General features: G+C 37.7%; 1 protein-coding gene across 1 annotated transcript in view; it reads right to left on the reverse strand.

Moving 5' to 3' along the window:
* LOC126335579 (ATP-binding cassette sub-family C member 4-like) overlaps positions 1-20,686 on the reverse strand; it is a 149,661-nt gene that overhangs the window by 53,420 nt on the left and 75,555 nt on the right. The window contains exons 7-11 of the mRNA XM_049999010.1: positions 12,064-12,202; positions 11,860-11,970; positions 10,971-11,198; positions 10,027-10,313; positions 2,031-2,214 (exon numbers count right to left, since the gene is read on the reverse strand). Coding sequence (XP_049854967.1) covers positions 2,031-2,214; positions 10,027-10,313; positions 10,971-11,198; positions 11,860-11,970; positions 12,064-12,202 — 949 coding nt within the window. The remainder of the gene's footprint in view (positions 1-2,030; positions 2,215-10,026; positions 10,314-10,970; positions 11,199-11,859; positions 11,971-12,063; positions 12,203-20,686) is intronic.

Here is a 20,686-nt window from a genome sequence, read left to right on the forward strand (position 1 = left end):
CATGTAATGCTCTGGGCAGACAGCATCAAGCAACCGTTGTAACCCTCCTTACACTGATCCATACTGTGTCTCCATCCGCACATGGATGGATATGTGTGCGTGTGTGTGTGTGTGCGCGAGTGTACACCTGTCCTTTTTTCCCCCCTAAGGGAAGTCTTTCCGCTCCCGGGATTGGAATGACTCCTTACCCTCTCCCTTAAAACCCACATCCTTTCGTCTTTCCCTCTCCTTCCTGAAGAAGCATCCATCGGTTGTGAAACCTAGTAATTCTGTGTGTGTGTTTGTGTCCTTTGTTCATTGTGCTTGTCTGCCGGTGCTTTCCCGCTTGGTAAGTCTTGGAATCTTTGTTTTTAATATATTTTTCCCATGTGGAAGTTTCTTTCTATTTTATTGACCCTAACCATGTAAAGACATAAACAGTGGAGAACAAAGTGACTGCATCAATTTAAGAGCTTATCTTAACTTAATATGTGCGATCTTTGACAAAGTTTGTTTATTACGATTTGTGGAAATTTAATTAACTGGGTCATAAGTATATATTTGTGTGTGAGATAATATGAGATTATAGATGCTATTATTGCTAATGTGTTGTTATTCTACCACAAGGAACCCACAAGCTTTCCATTGCATTTAGACTCATCTAACTACTGTTACAGTCTGAGGTAGGTGATAATGAGCCTTGTCGTCCACATTTTGTTTTTAAATGTAGACAACATTGGTGGCCATGGGCCCGTACAAATCAAATCACTCACAGTGTATCTTTGAGCAAGTGGTGCATGAAGAGCTCCTTAAATCCATAATTCCAGAGGCCAAAAGCAGGCTAAAGTAACAATGTGCTGAGATCTATCTCTGTGTCCATGGTGTGTGCAACTTTCACTCTCAGATAACTAGCAGTAGACATGGGCAGTTTTAAACAGGTTCGAATCCTGATGTGTGTGATGTCCTTAGGTTAGTTAGGTTTAATTAGTTCTAAGTTCTAGGTGACTGAAGACCTCAGAAGTTAAGTCACATAGTGCTCAAAGCCATTTGAACGGACCTTGACTTGAACAATGGGACTCATGGTAACAACGGAACTCTGGTGCAGTTTTTAAGATAGTAGCCGAGGCAACATATATTTGTACTGACTACCAACAGAAGTAAGTATCATGACCACGAAACTTATTGTGATACTAGAAACACTTCAGTTCTCCTCACAGATGACAGCACCTCTATATTCACTAATCAGTGACTATTAACTGCTCTAACAGTACTTCAAAATTTCAGCACCTGTTTGACTGAAAACCACATGGTATACAGGTTGGCCAAGTGTTGGAATACACCATCTGGACTGCAATCCTAACTACAGATTACTGATATGTCCTACACAGAGGCATGATACAAGACTTGCAGGGGGAATAGGAGGAAACAACAAGACACAAAAGAAAGGAATGTGTAACAATTTACCCTTCGGTCCCCTAGTCTACGGAATTTCAAACAAATTTAATGCCTAGGCATCTTGCCTCTCAAACAGCCAGACTCAATTCAACCATGCATGTTTATGTAACCATTTTCAAAGGCTTCCTACTCTTGTGGAGAAGAAGTGGATGCATATCACCTTTTCATTGAATATGAACACGAATACACAACAATCCATTTACAATAACTTTCTCATCCAGTTGCAACCTGTATGGTGGCTTCGTTAGCAGCTCAGGATGACAGACTTTTTAAGGAAAAGTACAGATTCACTGTTGACATGGGAATACACATCTAAGACCAACAAATCACTGACAGTGGACTACACAACACTGTTCTATGATATTTGGTTTTACAACGATTATACAGGATTAGTCTATTTGTAATTATATAAGTTCCATCTGCAGTGTGTGTGTGTGTGTGTGTGTGTGTGTGTGTGTGTGTGTGTGCATACAAAAAAATAAATATTCTAACATTAATTTTCTATCAATATCCTGTATGAACAGACTGTATGGTGTAAGGTAAAGATCAATAAACAGTTGCATTGATTAACAATCATTAGAGGTGAAACATCTTACATTTCTGAGTATGACTATCTGCTCAGCATCCTTTAGATACTGCAGCTGGTGAGTGGCCAGAATACGTGTCTTTGTAGCTAAGTAACCATTGACACAATCCTGAAACAGTTGCTTCCCAACATGTGTGTCAACTGCTGACAGTGGATCATCCAGTAAATATATGTCAGCATCTCTGTACACAGCTCTGTAAGTATTAAAATATTGGTTTACAGCAGTGTGTTCTAACACAATACTTAAAACTATTTCAAAAGAATTTATAACATTTTTTTTTATTTCTGGTAAAATAAACAGTGATTCAGGCATCCTGTGCTTTATTTGTGAGAATTTTTCCTTTATCACTATCTCTGACATAGAACTTACTTTTTAACAACACACTTAGGTCACAGTTCCAGAACCACTTTCTTCACAAATCAAATAATGTAGGTGTAGTTGACTTTATAGAATAGCTACTGACTGCACACAAACATGAAAAAGCACATATTTAGCATTGTAACTGGAACAAATGTATTATAAGTAACAGAAACAACACTAACATCGAAATTTTGAATAATAGAAGTTAAATGCAAGAGGTGGAGTGTAGCAATGGTTAATATGAATCTATACACCTACATACAACACAGAAACATTATAAGTTCATTAAAATATCTTAGTAATTGACAGACTGCATTGGCAGGGATATTGTTCCCAGCTTGAAGCCAGCCACATTTGATAATGCTCTGTAAGTTCCTGCAAAACAGGTGACACAGTGAGCATGTGGAGCTCGAGAAATAACTATGATTCACTGGCAGCTGGATTTTACCACTTGAATTTTTGAAACATCAATCACAAAGTTATTTCAATTGAGGTATAGCAAAAACAACATCATCCACCAGGATTAACTAAAAACAAAGGAAGTTTCATAGCAGTACTCTGCTGATTACAAAGTGACATAAAAATAGATACAAATTTAATGGTGGTTGCACCAGGCACACACTTGGAGCCCTAGCTCAAGATTGGCGTGATAAACTCTAACTTTACACTTTGTTATAAATGTTAAGTGTATCTGAAATTATTGGTTGTGATGAGCTAGTTAATAAGATTGCATGACAGAAACAAAGAAAACAGTTTATGGAATTTCTTCGCATATCTTATTTCAATAAAAATGTATCATTTTTGATCAAATTTCTGATTTCACTTGCATTACATTAACCCATTGATAAACATTTCATGAAGAAGAAATGAGGCTGTTGAAGTATTACATAAAAGTAAAATGAAGTTTCGTGTGTTGCACCAATTCTTTCATGAGTATTATTTTGCCAGCTTGAAGGCTCTCATGTTCCTTTGTATCTGATCCTCAGTATTTTTGCATTTCACCACTAGAAAAATCGCTACAGCTTAACTGTGTCTCAAAAACCTGCTGGTACAGTCTGCTGAAAGATGTGTGAGAAGAACTGGCACAAAACAATAAAGAACACCTACTCTTATTCTCCATAAGCTACCTTATGGTGTATGGTGGAGGGTACTTTGTGCTCCACTGTCACTTCCCCTCTTCCCTGTTCCAGTTGCTAATGGTGTGTGGGGAGAATGCCTGATCAGGGCTTCCATATGTACTTGCATATTAATGTCCCTTTTTTTCAACTCATCAAGCTGCTTGCCACACATTCCTCTCTTGCACCAACATCTTCATGTCAGTGTAGCACTTGCATCCACCTTTATTTGCTGGATATATTAAAATTTCTGTCTTCACCTAGTTTACCCTCTTCATCTCCATCTAGTACCATGGAAGTTATTCCCTGATATCTTAACAGAGGTCCTATTATCCTGTCTCTTCTTCTAGTCAGTGCTTTCCGCATGTTCCTCTCCTCATTGATTCTGCAGAGGACCTCCTCATTTTTTATCTTATCAAATTTTGAACATCCTTCTACAGCACCCCACCTCAAATGCTTTGATTCTCTCCTTTTCCATTTTTCCAGTGACCATGAATCATGTCCATGCAATGTTATGTGCCAAACATACATAGTCAAAAAGTTTTTCCTTAAACTAAAGCTGATGTTTGATAATAAGAGATATCTTTTGGTAAGGGATGGCACTCTCTTGCCTGTGATAATCTGCTTTTTATGTCCTCCTTGCTTCATTCGTCATGTGTTATTTTGCTTCCAAGATAGCGAAATTCCTTTACTTCACATTCTTTGTAGTCTCAAATCTTTATATTAAATTTCTCGCTAAACTCATTTCTGCTACTTCTATTTACTTTCATATTTCTTCAGTTTATTCTCAATCCATGGTGTGTGCTCATTAAATTCTTCATTCCTTTCAAATGGTCCTGCGATTGTTCCTCACTTTTACTGAGGACAGCAATATCAGTGAATCATATTGTCAATATCCTTTCACCCCGAATTTTTACTGTACTCCTGAACCTTTCTTTTATTTTTGTCATCACTTCATCAATGTATGTACTAAACAGCAGAGGCTAAAGACCAATCCCTGTCTTATAGCCTTTCTAATCTGAGCACTTCATTTATGGTCTTCAAATCTTGTTACACTCTCTTCGTTCTCGTACATATTGTACATTACCAATCTTTCTCTACTGCTTGCACCTATTTTCCTCTGAATTTTGAATACCTTACACCATTTTACATTGTCAATCACTTTTTCTACGTCAACAAATCCTGTGAATGTGTCTTGATTTTCCTTAATGCTTGCTTCCATTATCAGGCTCAATGCCAGAACTGACTGTCTAGTACATTTTCCTTTCCTAAAGCCAAACATAATCAACAAAAAGATTCTCAGTTTTCTTTTTCACTCTTTTGTGCGTTATTATCAGCAACTTGGATACTTGAGATGTTAAACTGATTGTGCGATAGTCCTCACACTTATCCACCCTTGCTATCTTAGGGATCATGTCGATGACGTTTTTCTGAATGTCTGATGGTATTGTCATGAATCTAATAGATTCTGCACTCCAGCTTTAACAGTCATTTGGTTGCCACTTACCCCAATTCTTTTAGAAATACTGAACGAATGTTATCTATGCCATCTGCTTTATTTGGCGCAAACCTCCAAAGCTCTGTTAAATTCTAACTAATAATGTGTACCTTTTGTCTTCCATACTGATCCACATTTGCTCTTCTACCACATCATCAGACAGTTCATCCACCTTGCAGAGGCCTTCAAACTACTTGTTCCATCTATCTGTCCTCTCTTCTGAGTTTAACAGTAGAATTCCTCTTGCACGACTACCCTCCATCGCTTGCACGGATGACACTTATTATCCACATGATTTTCCCACTCCTTTTTGTCTGACTGGGCTGGATTGAGTTCATGCCATTTTCAAAACCTTTCCATTACTTCCCCATCCATTAATTTCAGCCATAACTGTTTTCCAGTTACACAGTGGTGCATTGTTTATGAGACATTTTTAGGGCTTGGAGGACACTAGCCATCCGAACAAGCACTATTGCTACAATCTGAAACAAGGTGAATGTATCCAGAATGAGATTTTCACTCCACAGCAGAGTGTGCACTGATATAAAACTTCCTGGCAGATGAAAACTGTATGCTGGACCAAGACTCAAACTTGGGACCTATGCCTTTCACGGGCAAGTGCTCTACCATCTGAGCTACCCAAGCACGACTCAGTACCTCATACTGGCAGAATTGAAGCTGGGAGGGCCGGTCATGAGTCATGCTTGGGTAGCTCAGATGGTAGAGCACTTGCCCGTGAAAGGCAAAGGTCCCGAATTTGAGTCTCGGTCAGGCACACAGTTTTAATCTGTCAGGGAGTTTAAAGGTGAGTGTATGTTATTCTGCTACTTACCTATGTTCAATCTGACTTTCATATGCATAATTTTGGATACATTGAAACTAATCACAGTTAATTTGCTTTTTACATAGAATAATTACCTACAAAAAGTAAACAGTTTCTATACTTTAACTTTGTATAAAAAAAAAATAAAAAAAAAGCTACTGCAGAGTTCAGCAGAGATCCTGTTGTATGGCTGGAATAATTCCATCAGCTGAGTGATGAAGATGGTGTGGTGTAGCTGACTCAAACATGAGAGGTGGTGATGATTCAAAAAAAGGTGTCAGAAAATGATGAATATGAATCACAGGAAAAAGTAATTAAAGAGAAAGCATTTCTTTTAAGAAAAAATGGAATAGCTAAATGGAGAAAAAGTAAATATTTTACCAATGTTAGAACAAGATCTTATAATATTAGTAGTATTATTATACATTTACCTGGGCTCAAAAATGAACCTCGTATAACAAAGACAGAAATACAAATCATGAAATCATTTTTGGATGAAAATAGAATACCCATTATTTCAATATGTACTAATATTTATATCAATGAAGTTATGGCAACTTTTCTAGAAAAAGATATGCTAAAGAAACAGCTGTTACAGAAATCATGGATTTCACTGGTATGTAATCTAGGATCTCTGAGTGATTGTAGAGTGAGTTTTTTGAAGTTGTGGAATAACTCAAACAGCAATGGGCTTCATTCATGGTACATATGCACAAGTGAAAACCAATTCAGGTTTCACTTGAGGTTGGAAGTATCCTTCATAGAGGTGTTCAAAGAGAGAAAATGGCTTCTATCAGAAAAGTACTGGCGGTATTAATGAACAGTTGCCAAAAATATTTGTTAGTGTATTGGGGTATTATGTTTAGATTTAAATAAAACACTCCCAAAATCATTCATATATACCATTCAAATTGTTCAAATACATTGTTTATCTAGTGGATGGCACCTGCCAACCACATCAGTGATCATGTCAGTAATTATTGCTCGAATAATGGAGAGTTAATGTTCATGCCTCTACTTTTAACTTCACCAAAGGCTGTTCTGCCTTTTCTGTATGCTGAATCAGTTCTGATGACCATTTTCCTATTGATTTCCTTGAATCTTTTCTGTAACCATTTTGCTTCGACTTTCTTGCACTTCCTATTTAATTCCTAAGTGACCTGTATTGCTGTGTCCCTGTCTTTGCCTGTGCATTTTTGTACATCCTTTTTTTGTCAATTTATTACAGTATTTCTTCTGTTACTCACAGTTCCTTCATTCTTACCTTCTTTGTACCTCCTCTGTCCAACTCTTGTCCTTTTTACAGATGCCCATTTCTCTCCAATTGAACCGTCTATCATGATATTCATGTTTGCAGCATCTACAGCCTTTGAGAACTTCTGCCCTTTTTAGTCATGTCCATTTGACTTCAACTGAACTGCCTATTGTGGTATTCATTAGTGCAGTATCTACTGCCATAGGAAACTATCAACACATCTTTTCATTCCTTAGTACTTCGGCATCCAACTTCTTTCCACATTGATTCTTCTGATGATTCTCTTAAACTTCATTCTATTCTACATCATTTCTAAATTGTTTCTAAACCCATATCTGCTCCTGGGTAACACTTACAATCCAAGCTCTGATTTCAGAAGCTCTTTCTGACCACGATGTAATACAGACTGAATCTTATCATGTCACCAGGTCTTTTCTGAGTACACCACCTCCTCCTGCAATTTTTTAATGGTGTGTCTTCTGTTACTAGCAAAAATTGGCCTTTCTTCTCTCTCAGTCCTACTACCAATGGCATTTCCTCCCACAACTCTGTCTTCTATTTCCTCACCTCTACAGCATTCCAGTCACCCATGATTATTAGATTTTCATTACCTTTTACACACTGAATTACATGTTCAGTATCCTCATATACTTTTTTCTATCCTCCATCTACTGCTTGTAACATCAGAATTTACAACTGAACCATCATGACTGGAAATTCATTCGTTATCGATTGTGATGACTATAACACTACCAACAAAGTGCTCACAGTAACTCACTCTCTTCCACCTTCCTATGATGAATCCTACTCTAATTGCACCATTGATATAACCCCATATCCATCTGGCCATAAATATTTATCTTCTTTCCATTTCACTTCACTGACACCACAATATATCTAGACTGAATGAATACATTTCATGATGAAAGATGCTGTTCTGCTATAAATCTTCTCTTTCCTTCCTCAGCCCTAGCTGGTAAGGCTCCCAGACTACAGAGGAATACCCTAGTACTGGTGAAACAACAATTTAATAACCCTCTGAAGGTGGACTCCACTTTCTGATCTAGCATCTGCCTTTCCTATCATTAGTTCTATGTAGTTGTTTTCTTTAAATTACTCTTTGCTCATAGTCCAGATATTTATTGGATGCGACTTTTACCAGTGATTGTCTGGTAGTTTAATCAAATAGCAATGGTTTTTTCTATCTATTTTTGCAGAATGTAATACATTTGTTTACTTTTAGAGTCAACTGCTACTCTCTGCACCAAGTTTCAATCCTCTGTGTGCCTTCCTGCATTTTTATACAATTTTCTTACACTGCCACTTCTCTTTATACAGAGAAATCACCACTGAACAACCCTGTGGAACTTCTCACATTAACCAGTAGACCATACATGCATATTGTGAATAGTAATGGTCCTATAAGACTTCCTTGGAATATACTTGAAATGCTTTGACATGGGAAGCTTTATGTCAGTTAAGAGTGGCATTCTGTGTTTTGTTTGGTAGGAACTCTTCAATTAAATCAAAGAGATGAACTGACAGTACAAAAGCTCAAATTTGTTCATTAGGCTGTCGGAAGGGCAGAACGAGTGAAGTTTCATAATATTTTTGTCTGTGGATCCTTTCTGATTCCTATGTAGGAGATTATCGGTATCAAGAATGATTGTAATGTGTGAGCACAAAATCTACAAGATTCTATGAAAGATGATGTCAACAATACAAGCCTATAGTTGTGTGAATCCTCAAAATTGGTAATGACATGCACATTTTTCTGGTCCATTTGCAAAGCTTTGTTCTGCCAGCAGCTTATGACAGACTAGTTACCTCAGGAGTTCCCTTTGCTTTACATCTACTGAGCAAATGTCACTGGTGTTCTCTCCACATTAGTTGTCATTGGTGTTCTTTCCACAGTAACCTAACTTCATTTATTCTGGTGTTAGTGTGATGATTAAAATGAGGAGCAGTAATACAATTTTCTCAGTTAAACAATTTTGGAATAATGAATTTGATATTTTGGCCTTGTCTTCTCCATTTTTGTGCCACTATGCTCACTGAGTTACTAGATCTGTGCCTTTGCTCTATTTACTGAGTTATTGTAAGACCAAACCTTCTTAGGGTTTTTTCCCCCCAAACTAGTAGATAGAGTTTTACTTCCAGGTTTGTAGAACACTCCATGTGTGGCTCTCCTTATGCTTAGTTTGTCTTCACTCACTTTTTGTTTGTCAACAAGGCTTTGGTTATGTTTAAATCTGGGGTAAGGTTCAAACTTCACATCCAAGTTCAATACAAAACTGTATGAATTTCCAAGCCACAGGACTGTGATTGATTCAGACACAAATGCTGCAAAACACCAGTCAGCTTCCACCCTATGTGGAAGCCGAGCGTCCACAGAAACCGAGGATGGCCTCTATACGTAGGCGACAGCCAACATTTGTACCAACATGAGCCATAATTTGCAATTGACTGCACCCATTACAATCACTGGCAGAGCCTCCTCTACATCTTGAAAGACCCCACCCCTCGACCCCTTTTCCTCTTGGAAATAAATTCTCAGTCCAGTCACAAATTACGTTTGATACTGATATGATTCTACTCCCACTTGTAAGTGATGGTGTGATACCAAGTTAAATGCTTTTCAGAAGTCAGGAAATACTGTGTCTTCATGACTGCCCTACTCCATGACTTCATGATGTCTCATGCAAAAAGTTGAGTTAAATATTCCTTGACTAACATTTTCCAAATCCATGGTGCTTATATGTACATTTGTATATGTATTTGATAAAAAGGAAATTGGTACTACATTTTAAAGTAAGATGAAAGTTCCAGTTCCTTAAATATAATTTAACTTAACGGTAATAGTAAGAAAACCCAATATACATTTATTTATAAAACTTGTAAAAAGAAATATTTATATTAATAATAAGATGTTTTGCATATTAAATTACTGTTACCTTGCTAAGTTTATTCTTGCTCTTTGTCCACCACTGAGAGAAACTCCTCGTTCACCTACAATTGTCTTGTCTCCAAATGGAAAGAGTTCAAAGTCTCTTTTCAATGCACAGGCATTGACAACTTGTTGATATTTTTTGTGTTCATAAGGCTGTCCGAACAAAATATTTTGCCGTACAGAACCAACAAAAAGCCATGGTTCTTGAGAAGCGTATGAGACGGTTCTGTCAAGTGCCAGTGAACCTGAGCTCAGAGGCAACTCTTGGAGAATTGCATGAATCAGTGAGCTCTGAAAATTATGAGATGAATGAGTAACAAATATATGAATATATTTTCAATTAAGAGACAGTTAAAAAGCATATACAATGCCTCTTCTATAGCCTTCGTAAATATCATTCCGTGTATATTCTTAACAGGATGATATTAAAATTTTATCAGTAATTCTGATGTGGTAAAAGGAAGCATTAAAGCCTGGCAGTTTCTAATGCACCTGGGGCCATGATCTCACGCATCCTAGAGGGAACACACACATCTCAGTGAATGAAATATGCACACAAGTTATTAGACACAGTAAATTCAGTAAATGACACATAAACTTAAATTCAACAAGGGAAAAAATGTCACATGAATTTTGTGTGAGCCATGGCTGAGATCATATAAGTTAAAAACACAGAAAACTGTACACTTTTATCCATTAAGGGACAAATTATCATTGAGACACTACTTGTTTGAGTATATGGGCTTGCTGTGTTGCTTGTTTTATGAAGATACAAATAACAATGGGAGCATGACAATGGTAACATACTGTACTCTGTCTTGAAATGCTGCTTCCAAACTAAAGTTGCCAATCACAGAAATTTTGAATGGAGTTGAAAAAGAAACAAAAACATCTGAGAGCTGCCATTTAATTTCTAACAAACAGATATGTTGAAAGTTGACTTTATACCTTTCCTGATCCAACTGGGCCCACAATTGCACATAACGTTCCTGGCTTTATATGCAGAGTGACATCTGTTAAAGTCTCTGTTATAGAAGCAGGGCTCCATTTAGCACATACTTTATTCATAACAACACCTATTTTACTTTCTTTTTCTTTCTCCTTCTCCTTCTCACTTCCATTGAGATTACTTGGTACTGGCATTTTTGGTATGTGTTCTTCTTGTAACAAGAAAAGCTAAGGAACAGAAAAATAAAATTAACCAGATGATATTACAATATTATGAATCACTCTGTCACTCATTTGAAAAGTTATATACAAAAAAAAGTTCTTTTGGATCAAAACAAAAACAGTAAAAACTAATACTATAAACTGCACTAGCACAGAAAAACACACTGTGTTTCTCACTCCCAAAACAATGATGGGCTAACAATAGTTTATGCTAACCACTAAAGATAAATAATTTTGTCATCACCAAGTACTCTCTCAGAAGCTAAAGATAAAAAGTAACTAAAATTTGCAAGTATAGCTGTAATGGAATTTTGATGAATATTTAGCTGTGTGAACATTCTGTACTTTGTGTTTTCATTCTTACTGTGACATTAATGTTTTTGAGATGGAGCCTGTGTCTCATTTTGGCATTGGCTATGGGGCAGTGCCTAAGTGATACTTGGGCTCCATCTTGAAAGGATAAAATTTGTCAACATAATTACAAAAATAATAGATTCCTCTATGAACACATGACTACATTGATTTTCAAGTGACTCTTCATCCAGATTTAAATTCATTAACTGAAACATACACATTATGTATTAAAAATTATTGTTTTATTGTTGTATTTCACTGGTAATGTAATTTTATGTGCAAGTATTAAATGCAAAAGTAAAAGCAACAATACCTCAATTCTTGAAATGGATACTCTGGTTTCAGCTAAACTCTGAACTGCCTGTGGATAACATATGGCCATGCACAACTGCAGTAAATTGAAAAATTGTGCCAATGAAAATACCTGCAACAATTTCCATTTAAATTATTTTCCATTTTTTCTTACTACAATTGCTATAATGAACTGCCTATTTTCAGACATGTAGAAGACACATACCCTATCTGCTGTAATGGTGTTCCCCAGCAGAACGTATGCAATCACAGTAATGTACAATGATGTTCTTTCTGTAAACACCATGAAAGCCATGTAAACACCTCTTAAGTAAGAAGATCCTCTCAGAGCCTTGACTTCATTTCTGAAATATCACAAATATGTTACTCATAGGAAGAATGTAATGACAATAACAACAAACTTAGTTCTGTAATCAAGTTGATTTAGTTCTAAAGAATGGTATACTATTTGTTCACAAAACCCTGATACTCTTCTCTGCAGAATGATGGGAGTGGAGCAAGCAAGCAACTCTCACTAACAGCACGCAGACAGCTGTGGAGAGAGTTATAGTACAGGTTGAACCAGCTACACTTTCCTCACACTTTCTTACACATGTGCTCACTGGTTTGTATGGTGCACCTACAAAAGTAAGAACTATCAAAGGAACTGCTTTGTCACTCATCAGGAAATATGTTACTTTATGAAACAGCACTACTTGTCATGACAATCATTTCTTACTTTACACTCTGGTACTTTATTTTGAGACTGCTGATGTTGAGAGGGGATGGACACAAATTGCTTGTACGATATTGCTATGCCTATGTTGTTCAGAAGTATGGCAGAAATGTATTTGCAGTTGCTTGGGCAACCATTAGCTGTATAATGGAATGACAACAACGAAAATTTGTGCTGGCTCAGGACTCAAAACCATATTTCCTGCTTATCACAAGTGGTCACCTTACCATTAGGCTACCCGAGCACTCTCCACGGCCAGACTCAAATTTCCACATGCCATAAACTCTGTACTTTTGGCCCAAGTTGAGTGACTTCTTCAAACTTTTACTGATTTGGAAGCAGAGAACCCTGGTTCAGGATATTGTGAGCAAACAGTATATATGCCTAACCAACTACTACATTTATGAAGCTAACAGTGATTATCTGAACAAAACCTCTTGGTATTCATGCAATTTTGTTAGTCCTCTTTAGCAACTGGAATCCATGGTCAGAAATATCAACAGTCCAATGTGCAAAGAAGTCTACGTTGACTGGGAAATTTCGATTAACAGGAAGTTATTAGGTTTATAGCAGATATGACGGTCAGTGTGAGACATTCAGAAGAATATGCCAGAGGGAGAAGATTTTTTTTCTACTGCTGTTTACCGCCTGTATATACAATGTTTTATGAACCTTCCTATTCATCTTCCTATGCAAATAGGATCACATTTGAGGAAGTGGAGAAAATGGTCAGTAGACTGCAGTGTAATAAAGCAGCTGTGGTGGATGAAATTAAGTCAGAACTCATCAAATACAGTGGAATGTCAGGTCTTAAATGGCTACACAGGATAACTGAAATGGCGTTGAAGCCGGGACAGGTTCCATCAGACTGGACGAAAGCACCAATATTTAAACATGGAAACAGAAAAGATTGTAACAACTACAGAGGTATCTCTTTAATCAGCGTTGTGGGTAAAATCTTCTGAGGTACTGTTGAAAGGAAAGTGCGAGTATTAGTTGAGGACAAATTGGATGAAAATCAGTGTGGGTTTAGGCCTCTTAGAGGTTGTCAGGATCAGATCTTTAGCTTACGGCAAAAACTGGAGAAGTGTTATGAGTGGAATAGGGAATTGTATCTATGCTTTATAGATCTAGAAAAGGCATATGACTAGGTTCCTAGGAGGAAGTTACTGTCTGTTCTACGAGATTATGGAATAGGAGGCAAACTTTTGCAAGCAATTAAAGGTCATTACATAGACAGTCAGGCAGCAGTTAGAGTTGACGGTAAAGTGAGTTCATGGTTCAGAGTAGTTTCAGGGGTAAGACAAGGCTGCAACCTGTCTCCACTGTTGTTCATATTATTTATGGATCATATGTTGAAAACAATAGACTGGCTGTGTGAGATTAAGATACGTGAACACAAAAAAAGCAGTCTCGCATATGCAGATGACTTAGTTGTGATGGCAGATTTGACTGAAAGTTTGTAAAGTAATATTTCAGAGCTAGATCAGAAATGTAAGGATTATGGTATGAAGATTAGCATCTCCAAAACGAAAGTAATGTCAGTCGGAAAGAGATATAAATGGATTGAGTGCCGAATAGGAGCAACAAAGTTAGAACAGGTGGACGGTTTCAAGTTCTTAGGATGCATTTTCTCACACAATGACAACATAGTGAAAGAACTGGAAGCAAGGTGTAGCAAAGCTAATGCAGTGAGTGCTCAGCTACAATCTATTCTCTCCTGCAAGGAGGAAGTCAGTACCAAGACTAAGTTACCTGTGCACTGTTCAATCTTTCAACCAACTTTGTTGTATGGGAGTGAAAGCTGGGTGGATTCAGGTTACCTTATCAACAAGGTTGAGGTTATGGATATGAAAATAGCTAGGATGATTGCAGGTACTAGTAGATCGAAACAATGGCAGGAGGGTGTCCACAATGAGGAAATCAAAGAAAAACTGGGAATGAACTCTATAGATGTAGCAGTCAGGGAGAACAGGCTTAGAAGGTGGGGTCATGTTACACGCATGGGAGAAGCAAGGTTACTCAAGAGACTCATGGGTTCAGCAGTAGAGGGTAGGAGGAGTCAGGGTAGACCAAGGAGAAGGTACCTGGATTCAGTGAAGAATCATTTCGAAGCAATAGGCTTAACATCAGAAGAGGCACCAATGTTAGCACTGAATAGGGGATCATGGAGGAATTTTATAAGGGGGACTATGCTCCAGACTGAACGCTGAAAGTAATAATCAGTCTTAAATGATGATGATGATGCTATTTACTGTCTGTATATACAATGTTTTATGAACCTTCCTATGCATCTTTAAGTCTGATCACTCAGTGTCCAAGAACAGGTTAAAAGTACATCTGATTTGATTCACTACTGGATTGACACACAACAGTTTTACCTTGTGAATGAAAGCATGATCACCGCTTTAGCAACAGACCAATGCGTTAACAGCCACCCCGTTTGTATGGAGAGAGGTAGTCTAGGGAATAAAAACTTTGCGGTCTACTGATTACATTGTAATACTGTTAGGGACAGCAAATGAAAGAATGGAATGGACAGTGTCTTGAAAGGAGGGTATAAGATAACATCAACAAAAGCAAAACAAGGATAATGGAATGCACTCAGATTAAATCAGGTGATGCTAATGGAAATAGATTAGGAAATGAGGCACTTAACATTGTAGATGAGTTTTGCTATTTGGGCAGCAAAATAACTGATAATAGCCAAAGTAGAAAGGACATAAAACATAGACTGGCAATGGCAAGAAAAGCGTTTCTGAAGAAGAGAGTTCTAGATTTGAGTGTTACAATGTCTTTTCTGAAGGTAGTTGCTGGATTGAAGCCATGTATAGAAGTGAAACAGGGACAATAAACAGTTCAGGCAAAATGTGAACAGATGTGATGCTATAGAAGAATGTTGGAGATTGGATGGGTAGATCATGTAACTAATGAAGAGGTACTGAACAGAATTGGTGAGACAAGAAATCTGTGGCACATTTTGACCAAAAGAAAGGATCAGTTCAGAGGACACATTATGAGACATCGTGGTATAACCAATTCATTATTGGAGGGTAGTATGTGTGTGTGGGGGGTGGGGATAAAAATTCTAGAGCAGATCAATAGATGAATACAGTGAGCAGATTCAAAAGAGGTAGGTTGTAGTAATTATTCATAGACCAAGAGGCTCACATAGGATAGAGTAGCATGGACAGCTGCAGCAAACCAATCTTCACACTGAAGACTACAACAACAACTGTCTAGGACAACTGAACATTGATCTCATGATGCATCAGAAATTCTACATAAATGCCATAAAACAGTGTTTACCTTTCAATGAACCATGGTAGAAAACTCTTCATTATTCATGCCTTACATTGGTCATCACATGTTTTGTTACTCTGAACACTTTTGAGCTACCAAAAGGTTGATAAAAATTATGGTTAGGAAATAAATTTGGAACTTAGGATAGTGGCAAGAAGTCATTATGCCTCACAAGAGTGTAAAGGTGATAACTATCTGTTTTAAATGAAATGAGGAGAATTTCTGTTGTCTGCAAACTATTCTATGTAAAACAGCTTCTGTCAAGAGCACCACAAACAAATTTGAAGATGTGCCTAGAAATTACTTTTAATGCATCACTGGATGAGTTATTACGGATTTTTGTGCTGCATAAACATTATTGCACATGCTGCTCAATACTGGAAATTAGTTTTGTATCCAGAAGAACTGAATTTCATGTATATAATATATTCCCACTGAATTTGTACCAAGACAAAATCCTTTTGTTTGGTCTGTGGCCTTTTGCTCTGTCAACTGAGTTGCTGCACACCAAATGACAATAAGTTTTGGAAAGATGTGAAAGAGAGTGCAGCTACTTGGGAGATGTACTGTTTTGAATTCAAGTAGTAACATCTGCCTGAGGTTAATTCCTCACAGATCAAGTTGGCAGTCATGCAACAGTCACATGGATGAGAAGATTCAGCACTGCGTTTGCTACCTTGTAGATCAGGCATGGTAAGTAATGACTGAGGTTTGTATATAACCTATGTTTTTAGGCTATTGTTGTTTATCAGGTTAATGTTCCATCATCACTGCACATGAACACACTCAGAAAAAGTGTGTGTCTCTCCCTCCTTGTATATAAAATTGTGAGTATGATGACCTGCAATGATCTACCTCAGACCTTATTGACTTCATTATGGAAGGAGATCAAAATAGATCACAACAAATATGTGTTCCTACTCCTGAATAAGGTTTTTGTGTGAAAGTGCACCATCCTGATTGCCTCTCATTCCCTTACCATCATGCTTCCATGCCAGTCTTTGCAAACCCATTCCTTCCCCCTTACGACACACAACTGTCCAGGTCACATGTGAAGAATTATAGTTTATCTACTGCAATGTGCTCAATCAATGAGTTTCAATACGATGACACCCCAGATTACATTACTTGGTGCCACAATTTCAGTGATGTTCATGTGTCAGGATGTGCATTACCTACAATACTATGATTTCAATCTGAACAGACACAAACTTTGTTGCAGAAACTTAAGTATCTACCAACAGCATCATCAAAGATGAGGTGTAAGATACTGCTTTGCTGCATAATATTGCAGACTATGTGTCTACAATCAGTGATCGCATTCTGTCACCCCCAACCACTTGCAAGTTAGAAACAGCACAGGTGGCATTAGTCTAGAGGTTATACAAATAACCAGGACATCAAATTTGTCAAGTGATTTATACAGAAAAATTGAGTGGGAAGACAGTTTCCTAGTTCTGGCATGAACTAACAGAATTAGTGAACATTAATCTTATGCCTGACAATGCATTGTGGGTGATTGAGTGATGGATGATTGGATAAGCAAGTTACCCCCTCAGATGCAAGTTACTTTGATTACTAACTAGAGCAACACACAAAATAATTAATAACAGATCATCGACTGAATTTTTGTCCTTTAAGAGGGATGCCATTATTACCCAGGAGCTACCAGTGGTCGACAGCAGCAGCTGCCATATTACATCACGACACAGTGACTGGAGACCAGTAAGAGCCAAACACCTCTGGAGAAACACAACATGTTCGACAGAGTTCCATGTGAGTCAACTACCTGGATGCCTCATGATCAGCTGTGCACAGTCCAACTGCCCACTCCTGACTTTGACTAAGAGTTCCAGCAACAGCCAACAAAGTATGAGTTGGTGTTGATTTCATTTGCATTTCAGGGCATTCACTGACAAATGTATCACACCAAGTTTGAACCCATACACTGCTTGTGACTCCTGTAAGCATCACAAGTCACATGAATAAGAAAGTACACATAAATAGTATCTGCTTAAGCCAAACCAGATTGCCTCGTGGGTCGAAGCAAAGAAGGAGTTTGTATGTTCTTGACAGGAACATCTCATCAACTCAGGCTTTGAAATAAGCACAATCCTGAAAACAGTTGCCAGACCTCCAACTTTGGGATCCCTTCTACAGCTCTGCGTGATAGATGATTCACTTATTAAGATGTGTGGTACCACCATCTGCACTGCCAACTTAGGTCTTGGCACACAATCTGTATCGACAGTCATGGTGGCAGATATTAACAAACCACTGTTTGGTGCTGCCTAATTAACAGGGCAAATACTCCACAACAGAGATACTGGTGATTCCATTCTTGGTGTTATCAGCAAATCACTGATTCATACTCCTAGATTAACAGATCCCTCTGCATCTTCAGCTAAAGAACTCCAAGACTCATACAATTCACTAACTAAACAGCTGGTTACAACAGAGCTGATGTACAAGGATATGAAACTGGTATGTGCAAAATTAGAGGATGAAAATTTGATGTCAACAAAACTTTGTGTGACAATTGCAGTAAACTAGTCGAAGTCAAGCATTGGTTGTAACTGTTGAGGATTAATGCAATTTCTGACACCAAGGATTCCCTGTCTCTCAGTCCTCAATGTCACACTATCTAACAAACCTTGGAGAAATTAAAGATTATGACAAACTACTTTAGTATGAATATGGAATGGGGGTAAGGAATGAAAGAGGAAGCCGCCTAGTAGAATTTTGCACAGAGCATAACTTAATCATAGCTAACACTTGTTTGAAGAATCATGAAAGAAGGTTGTATACATGGGAGAAGCTTGGAAATACTGACAGGTTTCAGATAGATTATATAATGGTAAGACAGAGATTTAGGAACCAGGTTTTGAATTCTAAGACATTTCTAGGGGCAGATGTTGACTCTGACCACAAGCTATTGGCTATGAACTGTAGATTAAAACTAAAGAAATAGCATAAAGGTGGGAATTTAAGGAGATGGGACCTGAATAAACTGACAGAACCAGAGGCTGTAGAGAGTTTCAGGGAGGGCATTAGAGAATGATTGACAAGAATGGGGGAAAGAAATACAGTAGAAGAAGAATGGGTAGCTTTGAGAGATGAAATAGTGAAGGCAGCAGAGGATCAAGTAGGTAAAAAGACAAGGGCTAATAGAAATCCTTCGGTAATAGAAGAGATACTGAATTTAATTTATGAAAGGAGAAAATATAAAAATGCAGTAAATGAAGCAGGCAAAAAGGAATACAAATGCATCAAAACTGAGATCGACTTGAAGTGCATAACAGCTAAGCAGGGATGGCTAGAGGACAAATGTAAGAATGTAGAGGCATATATCACTAGGGATAAGACAGATACTGCTACAGAAAAATTAAAGAGACCTTTAGTGAAAAGAGAACCACTTGCATGAATATCAAGAGCTCAGATGGAAACCCAGATCTAAGCAACGAAGGGAAAGCAGAAAGGTTGAAGGGGTATATAGAGGGTCTATACAAGTGCGATGTTCTTGAGGACAATATTATGGAAATGGAAGAGGATGTAGGTGAAGGTGAAATGGGAGATATGATACTGTGTGAAGAGTTTGACAGAGCACTGAAAGACCTAAATCGAAACAAGGCCCCAGGAGTAGACAACATTCCATTAGAACTACTGATAGCCTTTGGAGAGCCAGCCCTGACATAACTCTACCATCTGGTGAGCAAGATGTATGAGACAGGCAAAATACCCTCAGACTTCAAGAAGAATATAGTAATTCCAATCCCAAAGAAAGCAGGAGTTGACAGATGTGAAAATTACCAAACTATCAGTTTAATAAAACACGGCTGCAATATACTAACATGAATTATTTACAGACTAATGGAAAAAACTGGTAGATGCTGACCTCGGGGAAGATCAGTTTGCATTCGGTTGAAATGTTGGAACACGTGAGGCAACACTGACCATATGACTTATCTTAGAAAACAGATTACAGAAAGGCAAACCTACATTTCTAGCATTTTTAGACTTAGAGAAAGCTTTTGACAATGTTGACTGGAATACTCTCTTTCAAACTCTAAACGTGGCAGGGGTAAAATACAGGGAGCAAAAAGCCATTTACAATTTGTACAGAAACCAGATGGCAGTTATAAGAGTAGAGGGGCATGAAAGGGAAGCAGTGGTTGGGAAGGGAGTGTTATTCAATCTGTATATTGAGCAAGCAGTGAAGGAAACAAAAGAAAAATTCGGAGTAGGAATTAAAATCCATGGAGAAGAAATAAAAACTTTGAGGTTCGCCAATGACATTGTAATTCTGTCAGACAGCAAAGGACTTGGAAGAGCAGTTGAACGGAATGGTTAGTGTCTTGAAAGGATGATATAAGATGAACATCAACAAAAGCAAAACGAGGATAATCGAATGCAGTCGAATTAAATCAGGTGATGCTGAGGGTATTAGATTAGGAAATGAGATGCTTAAAGTAGTAAATGAGTTTTGCTATTTGGGGAGCAAAATAACTAATGATGGTAGAAATAGGGAGGATATAAAATGTAGACTGGCAATGGCAAGGAAAGCATTTCTGAAGAAGAGAAATTTGTGAACATCAAGTATAGATTTAAGTGTCAGGAAGCTGTTTCTGAAAGTATTTGTATGGAGTGTAGCCATGTATGTAAGTGAAATGTGGCTGATAAATAGTTTAGACAAGAAGAGAAAAGAAGCTTTCAAAATGTGGTGCTACAGGAGGATGCTGAAGATTAGATGGGTAGATCACATAAATAATGAGGACGTACTGAATAGAATTGGGGAGAAGAGAAATTTGTG

This window comes from Schistocerca gregaria, chromosome 2, assembly GCF_023897955.1.
Source record: "Schistocerca gregaria isolate iqSchGreg1 chromosome 2, iqSchGreg1.2, whole genome shotgun sequence".
NCBI classification, from domain to species: domain Eukaryota; kingdom Metazoa; phylum Arthropoda; class Insecta; order Orthoptera; family Acrididae; genus Schistocerca; species Schistocerca gregaria.